The sequence below is a fragment of the Malaclemys terrapin genome, chromosome 2 (genome assembly GCF_027887155.1).
Source record: "Malaclemys terrapin pileata isolate rMalTer1 chromosome 2, rMalTer1.hap1, whole genome shotgun sequence".
In the NCBI taxonomy this organism is placed as follows: Eukaryota; Metazoa; Chordata; order Testudines; family Emydidae; genus Malaclemys; species Malaclemys terrapin.
In genome coordinates this window covers 240,044,365-240,053,047 of record NC_071506.1, presented here as the reverse complement: position 1 = coordinate 240,053,047, position 8,683 = coordinate 240,044,365, and the positions used below count along the sequence as shown (strand labels likewise).

Sequence of the window (8,683 nt, the reverse complement as noted above, 5' to 3'; positions counted from 1 at the left end):
AACACTTTGATCTTTCCAAGCATCCGAGTTGGTCTTAGCATTCTTAAATAACCATCTTCTCCTGAGCATACCCAACTGCTGTATGCCATGATCACACCACTATGAATGAGACCAGCCTGAAGATTTTGGGGTAGGAGGATCAGATTCTCCTTTAAGGAGAATAAGAATGATGATTCTTTTGGGCATAGCCCAAAATGAATGAATTTTGATTAACTTAGAATGTGTGCGTGGTGGAAGAGAAGAAGAGATTTCTCTAACCCTTCTCCCTTTTCACCAGCCCAAGAAAGAAAAGAGCTGGAGATTCACTTTAGTAAAGAACAGAAAGCTGAGCTTCTCCCTTACATGTCTACCTCCCCCAAATCAGGATGGCCCAAGGCTTCATAGGCGCCAAAGGCCAGCTCTGAGTCGTGAAAAATCCCAAAGTCACCAAAGCAAGGGCAGGCTAGTGTAGATGTTTTTTGAATGGTGGTGGAAATGGACAGGCCAACCTTCTCCCATGGGAGCCCTACAAATCAGACAATAATTTATGTAAATATAGATTCTGCTTTTTTTTTTTTTTTTTTACCCCACAAGATGCTGGCTGATATGGAATTTGGCATTTTAATCCCTGTACTGCAAGCTTTTCCATGTGACTGGACTTCTGCACCAGCACAGAACCCCATGTTGGATGTGTTCTCCTAGCCCTTTAATACACTAAACTAGACAGGCCACCTTTATCTGAAATAATTCAGATGGATTAGAAATTACTTTATTTGAATAGATTCAGTCCACCTGTTCGGTGTATAGTGATTTATGCTCCCACTGAAGTCATTTAGAGTCAAAATTATATTTTTAATGCAGCAAAGAGACACTACCAGGGCACAGAGTCAGATGATTGATTTCAGTGGGACTATCCCAAGCATAAAGTACTATTTATTGTGAATAATAGTGTCAGGAATATCCTTATTATTTTCTTTCTTGACATGAGCCTCACTGAATGAGTTTGATACAGCTCAAGAAATTTAAATATAATGGAATGAAATATGTTAGCTAGGTTCTCTTTTTTGTCATATTGTATTTCAGTCACTATCACACATGAAATACACAGACTGCAGATAGTATGTAAGGTTTTATGCTAAGTGTCATTGTTTTATTACTGTATTATATTCTGTTTGTCTAATATAAGTGCTGGAACTAGGAGTGTTGGGGGCCTGAAGTCTATTCCATCATCTAGGGTTTACACTGAAGTTAAATAGCACTCAGTACCTCCGCTGAACTAATTGTTCCAGCTCCCCTGCTGTTGTGTGGTAGGGTGTATTTTGTCAAATGAATACATGATTTAAAGCTATCCTTTAGCCAGAATAGGTATAATTAGGTGTTTTAGGTAAGAGTATGAAGGTTTGTTTGTGATGCATGTTTTTAGCGTCAGTGTTCTTGTTTGTTAGAGCAGGTCCCATGCCATGACTGAGTATTGGTCTGGATATAAACACACTTCCACAGCGATGAGCGAGGGGTCACCAATTTCTCCTTTGACCGGTTCTGGTAACGCCACTGGCATAGAGCATTTCAAATAAAACAACGTGGCATTAGCTGCTGAGTCAATGTGGCGTGCCGGTTAAACTTCCGATGCTGCTGTATCCAGTACAAAGTGAGGTGCTTTCTGCCAATGTCCAGTGGCTGCAGCAGCTCCCATTTTCCCACTGCCCAGCAGCACCTGGCCGAACACAGTGGCGCTTCAGTATACACCTAAAATCTGACCGGAAACATTTCAGCAAGGGAAGGAAAGCAAGAGCTCAAAGAGCAGAGGTGCATCTCCAGTGCGCAGAGTTAGCATCTCCAACGAACAGCGGCTTTCCTCTGCCAGGGGCTCCTCTGAGCCGCCCTACCCCATGTACACAGCAGCCTTTTGGAAAAGCGGGGACCTGTTGCTGCTAGTTCGTGTGTCTGAGCAGGAATGTCTCTGCCTTGGAACAACAACAACAACAAAAAAAAAGGGGGGGGGGAGTTATGAGCAACTGCAGCCCGCAGGCCCCTTTCTCGCCCCTTCCGCTGCTGAGAGCTGGGGCAGGCTTGGATCCCAGCCCCCCGAGGCTAGTTGCCTTTGCAATTAACCGCGTCTGTTCGGCTCTTGGCTCCTTTTAATGACGCTTCGGGTTTTGAGGAAGGGAAGCAATTTACTGGAGGGGGGTTGGGAACTGCTCCGCGGGAGGCAGATCGGGCTGCACCTGAGCTACCTACAGCTGTTTCGGGCCAGGGCAGAGGGGGCAGGCAGACCTGAGCTGTTGGAAACCCAATCTTGGCACTTGGGAATGACCACGTCAGCTTCCCTTTCAGCCACCGCAGATCACAGCGAGCGAGGCCGCCTGCTGCAGGGGAAGAGGCAAGCGAGCCGTGAGATGCTGATGCTGGAGACAGATTTAACCCCAAGTGCCTCTGGCTGAGGCCAGGGCATAGAAAATCTGGCACTGTAAGAGACTGGGAAAAGCTCATCTCCTAGCGTCCCGCGCCCTGCTTGTGTTGCACTGGGAGCCAGCCAGAGCCCGAAAGCTGGCAGAGGTGCAAAGGAACGGGGGGGACTAGGAGGTGAGGGAGCAGGGATGTCCGAGACCCAGACTCAGGGCGCTTAATTGTAACGGGACGTAAATATGTGGCATCTTTGATCAGTTGGATTTCTGTTCCAGATGAAAGGGGACACACGGGGGTGGGGAGGAAGGGGGAGACCAGGTAGCACAGACAGGGATGATGGAGCACTATATATATATATATAATCTGTTGATATCGTTAGCGTCTATATAGCTCACTGCAGAAGACGTTAAAAGAGCTGCATTTTGCTGGCTAGGCGCTGCTAACGAACAGCTGGGACCGTTGCTCAGAGTGTGTTTCTTTTTTGGTAACCGCTCAGACTGTGCACCCACACAAACTCCCACTCCTCTCCGTGCTCTCCGTGGGGCTGAGGGTGGCACAGAGACTGTCAGTGGGGTGGGAATTTGGCAGGACCCGATACTGAACCCCAGCGCCCCTGCCTGTTCCGTTGCAAAACCCACTGCAAAAACCGAGGGAGGAGAACACACTGGAAGCCCGAGTCCTGGCTCGCGTTACCGCCTGGGACAGAAGCAGGCTCATCTGGAAACGAATTCTGCTTTGAACAGATGCAGGCGAGGTGCTGCTGGGGCTGGTTGCCAGCCTGTGCCAGGCAGCGGGAAGCAGGGCACCTACCCCAGTGGTTTATTGGGGGGGGGGGGGGCTGGGCTGGCTGCCGGTGGCGGATCAGGGGTCTGAGGGGCAGTAGTGCGGGCACGCATGGGGATCTGGCTCTGATGGGGTCGGTAGGAGCGTCCGGCTTGTGCTGCTACAGTGTGGGATCCTGGGGAGCAACCCCACACCAGGCTCCAGGCCGCTCCAGCTCTTCCCCTTCCCCACCCACCGTGAGCCGGGCAGGGCACGAGGTATCGCAGGACCTGGACAGCTCCTGCTTTGAAAGCAGCTTCCCGGCGGCTGCTCGAAAGCTCCCGAGCAGGTTGGCAGCTCCCAGCCCCCCCGCACCCCCACCCCAACGTGGAAGCCAAACCAGACAGCGAGTCAGATTTTCCTTTTTAAAGCCTCAACGTGGCCACGTCCTCACGAAGAATGGAACCAATTTGCCCCCCCGCCCCCCCCAGCCCTCTGCCCCGCCCTCGCTCCAGCCCCCCAGCTGCTGCCAAAGCTGCCGGGGCAGGTCGGAGATAAGGAGCACGTGACGGCCTGGGAGCCTCGCGGGGCCCCCAGGGCTGCTGCTCCGCCATTGGCTGCGAGGCGTTCGGGGACCCGCCAGCCCAGGGAACCTCCTGCCGTATAAATACGGCCGAGCGGGGCTTTATTATTTTAGCATCCCGGGCAGCAGGTTTCTGCTAAGTTTGGAGTTACTCGCCACGACTGTATGCCTGCGTCCCATAGGTAATATCTAACCACCGACCAGGGGCTCTGCAACACAAGGAGTCTGCATGTCTAGCAACTAGACATGCTCAGCTTTGTGGATACACGGATTTTGTTGCTGCTCGCAGTAACTTCATACCTAGCAACATGTCAATGTAAGTGCTTTCAGCTTGTTTGCGGTGTGGGGAGGTCTCTTGGGGGGGGTGTGACCTAGACTCCCCATTCGCCCTAGACTTCTTGTCCTTTGAGGGTGAGGAGCGGATCGGGGGTCTGTCAGTGTGGAGCTATACAGCCAGCATCTAATGTCATTGCCACTGAGCCAGTTCGGATTTTCACTTTTTTTAAAAGACCCCCCCCCCCCAAAAAAAAAAAACCCGCTCTTTTTCTGTCTGAGGATGGCAGGAGGCCAAGGAGCTCCCCCTTTCTTCCTAAAGAAGATGGGTTGTTTTCCATGGAGAACTGAAAGTCTTCATTTGTGAGCAGATGCTTCAACTCCTAGCAGGGGGATATTTATAGGCGGCAGAGCTATCTTCCTAGCTGCATCATAATTATACTTGGGTAGCACTTCAGACTAACTTTTTAAAAGATCCATGAGGGGGAGGGATTGGAAAGCAACAGCTTACCCTCTCCTTGCAAGAACAGTAACGTTAGGGCGTTGTACATCTTTGTCTGGGCTGCTGATGCTGGCTTCTGCCCAAGTGGCGCCCTCTGGAGGGAGGAAACGAGTAGTGCAGGGCACCCCGTCTCAAAGTCTGTGGAGTGGGGATGGATTTACTCTGGAAAAGAATGGAGAATGTCTCGGTTGATTAGATACAGCCCCAAAAGGAGAAGTTATTAAAGTTCAGATCTCTCGGGGGTTGGCTGGTTGTTTTCTAGAAAAGTTAAAATCATACATTTGGAGAGAGAAAGAAAACACTTGTTTGGAAAAAAAATCTGACAACGTGAAAAAATGTTTCTTGAGCTCTTGTGTAAAAAGTGAACTAATATTCCTAGTATTGCCTTATGGAGACTCTGAGCTCTTCTTTTGCACACTCACTTAGCTCAGGAATAGTGACCCCTTCTGGTAAACTTTCAAACCAGACGTTAGAGGTCTTAACAAGTCTTGTCTCTTAACTGAATGAGAAATTCAAGAGTCCCTTTGCTTTAATGCAACATTTGAAATTCATTTGCACACCTAACACTTGTTTCTTTAAATGACTTTCTATAAAAATGAGCTGTGCATAGAGCCCATGTGGAAGCATCTCTAGACAAGTGATCTAACTGGCTAAATACATCTGTGCCAGCTGTATTCCCTCAAATGGCACATGGGTGCCATAAGTAAGCTTTTGAACACAATATTCCCATACATTTCCCCTAAAATATCCAATATGTTACACACAAGCAAACTCTGTTTGTTCTACAGATGATGCTCTTACTCAATGACATCCTTTCTGACAGATGGTTGATCTGTCAAGATCATTAAGTCAGCAATGACTTTGCGATGATGACCAGTGTTGAATAACTGATTGTCCAGAACACAGAAAGGGATCTAAAGATGTAAAAAGTTATCAGTGTAGTATCTTTATGACCATACTGGCTTCCTCTCTTCCACTATCTATTTATTATCAATTTGACCCTCCCAATTCCGTGGTTGAGGCTAAACATAGACATTTTTCTCCCTCTGGTGGTAAGAAGAAATAGTAACACATTTTGCAAATCCAGTAACATTTTAAGAGAGAAAGAGACCTTCCAAAAACAAAGGGGATTCATGGGGGGATCCTGTTATGTCACTCAACCCTAAACTTAAGAACATATGACCTTTTCCAAAAGGATAATAAGGAGAGAATTTATGTTGAAATAATTATAATTTAACACCCAAAATTTTACATTTTTAGAATTCAGTTTGGTATTTGGGAGCACACCAAACTGATGTTTTAGTAATATGTTTTACATATCAATATTCTGTATATTGGATTATACCAGTCATCTTTCTGTTAAACTATACCAACCACTGGCATTGGTCTTGATCCTAATAAATTGCCAAACTGAAAATTTAAGAGACGCAAACCCAATTTTTAAACATATCAATTCAGTGCGGTCAAAATAGTACAGATTAACATGCTCAATTTTGAGCCAGAATAGACACTTTTTGATTGAATTGCTTGCAGATTGTAAAAATTAAATAAAATGAGAAAAACATAATTTTATAGATTTTTTTTATTTTGGGGATTTAAAGCTCTAAAAAGCAGTGAGAACTCTTTGAACAATTTGTTATGTAGTACTAAATATCAAAAGTGTCCATAAAGAGAGTTATTTATCATTTAATGGCCAATCTAATTACTTTCCTATACAATGTATCTGTAGTCATTGTGCTTAGAATTCTCATATCAGAAATATTGATGAGTTGAAGTAGCCCCCTCCTCCAGCTTCATAAAAATGAGCTTGGAGCCATTTACAAGAAAATGGAAAATTATTCCTTTCAATCAAGATCTTTTCATGCATCAGTATTGCTGGATTTGTCCCTCTGTCTGTCTCTGTCTCTCTCACACACAGAGAGACTTGCTCTCCTCTCCTTCTCCTCCTCTCCCCCTCACCGCCCTCCCCTAGGCCCAATCATTATTTTGATGGGAGATTTTCCTCAGAAAGTGCTGCAGGATCATGTCTACATAGTACATCCAAGTCTTACAATATAAAATATAGCTCTGTATTTAATTTCCTTAGTCAATCTGTTTCTCCACATAAAATTTCAATAATTACTACTGTAAACTAACATTTTAATAATATTAATTAAATGTTGGGGTATTTTACAAGCATTGAAATGTAAGCTTTTTAAAGTTATTGTAACCTACAATCTATTTTTTTCTTCTTTTTCCTTCTTTTTCCAGCAAATGAGGTCAGTATAATTTCATTCAATATACGATATTCACCCTTAACTAAATAGCTAGGCACCTTTTTTCTTCAGAATTGGCATTCACTTACCTTAATTCCCAAGATGATCATGGAAAAGCTAGCAATCATTAAGTGCTATAGGGACTGTCTAGAAATGTGCCCACCCCAATTTCCAAATGGGCAGGGCTTTTTTAAGAGACTGCCTTCGTAGGTGAAAATAATATAAAGAGGAAATAACATAGCAGTGACATTTGGATATTATACATGGCCCTTGGGTTGGAGATTATTATACTTTAAAGCTTAAGTATCTCTATAAACATCATTTCATCAAAAGGATTATGAATGAATTCAGGTGTGCTTTTATTTATACCTTGTTTGCATGCTGTGGTAAATATAAACTGGCCAATTTTATACCTAAGTTTTTAACAGATAGCTGTATGCATTAATAATCTAACATAATGTGTACTATATACATAATTCCTCCTAGACTTTAGAGCAATTTCACAAATATAGTCATTATATATATACATAACTTGATTTAAAAGGCTGAATCTCTGTGTTTGTACATTATAGTAATTTAATAGGATTTGGGATGGAACTGTTATTAATTTCAGTTTTGTTATAATTCATTCCTTTTAGGCAACTGCACGGCGGAGGGTAAGCATTGTTATTATTATTTATTTATGTTTGTTTAAGTATTTTGATAACATGACATTTTCACAGGCAAATTAGCATTTTGTTGGATATAGGTTGAAAGGAAAATATTTAAGCTGTTTTTCAGACACTTGACCAATTTAGCACTTAAATTATTAGACAGTAAAAAGAAGAAAACAGCTGTTGGGCTATATTTACACCAATGTAAACGTGGATTCTGGATTTACACTGGTTTACCTGAGAGCAGAATTGTGCACACAGAGAACTAAGTTATATTTAGGAAAGCATTCTTGAGAACATTTCAAAAAGCAATTGATGACAAATACTCATTTTACACAACAGTGATGCCTATTCAGGTCTATAATGACAGAGAAAATACATGTTGTTTTTAGAAATAAATAACATATTAGTGTTAATTATTCAGTGTGGAGTAAAACAAAAATCAATTTTACATGGATGTGTTTCCACAGACTAGTCTGTGCTTATCTAACTAAAATATTGTTGTAGTCTACTCCTCCTTCTCAATAAGTTATAGTTACTTTGATAGCTATACCTGATCTTTTCCCTACAAGTGACATATATAATATAGTAGTTTTGTCACACTTTCACAAATTGATTATTCTAAGCAATACAACTTGTTTATATGTGTTCATATATTTTGCTGGAGGACTGCACAGCAAATTCCATTGTTTTCCTTTTCTTCCTGCAGGGTCCCAGAGGAGACAAAGGGCCACCAGGAGAAAGGGTAAGGAACCACAATTGTTGTTCAACTATTTTTGTTATAACAATTGTCTTTGGAGGAACAATAGGAAAAAACAACCACATTAAAGCACAAGTAATGAAATAAATTCACTTCTGAGAGTTTTGTGTACACACTTTTATAAAAAGATATACTACATGGCAGACCAAATTCTGCCCTGGGTGACACTTGTGCAGCCTGGTTAAGGTGCCTGGGGCTACCCAGGTGTGAGTTCAGAACTTGGCTTGGTACCTTTAGTCAATAGTCTGAAGAAGAATTTCCAACTGTACACAGTGGAGGCAGATGACATGAAAATGGAGAAGAAAAGCTGACATGGAAAGGTGCAGACTCAGAGCTGGTTCAAAGCATTGGGTAAAGATAAAACTATGTAAAACACTAAGCAGAATAGACAAAGCCTGCCCTGAGAAGCTTTCACTTATTATAAATCAAATATTTATGGCTTGAAAAAACTTTTGTAGGCAAATGTATGCTGTGTATATTCTACTGAGAAGGAGGTGTTCAATAGTGGAT

At 43.2% G+C, this 8,683-nt stretch overlaps 1 protein-coding gene across 1 annotated transcript in view; it reads left to right on the top strand.

Moving 5' to 3' along the window:
- Nucleotides 1-6,703: 6,703 nt before the first annotated feature.
- COL1A2 (collagen type I alpha 2 chain) overlaps nucleotides 6,704-8,683 on the top strand; it is a gene marked incomplete at its 5' end in the record, with an annotated part of 46,170 nt that continues 44,190 nt past the window's right edge. Inside the window, 3 exons of the mRNA XM_054017639.1 lie at nucleotides 6,704-6,763; nucleotides 7,399-7,416; nucleotides 8,123-8,158. Coding sequence (XP_053873614.1) covers nucleotides 6,704-6,763; nucleotides 7,399-7,416; nucleotides 8,123-8,158 — 114 coding nt within the window. The remainder of the gene's footprint in view (nucleotides 6,764-7,398; nucleotides 7,417-8,122; nucleotides 8,159-8,683) is intronic.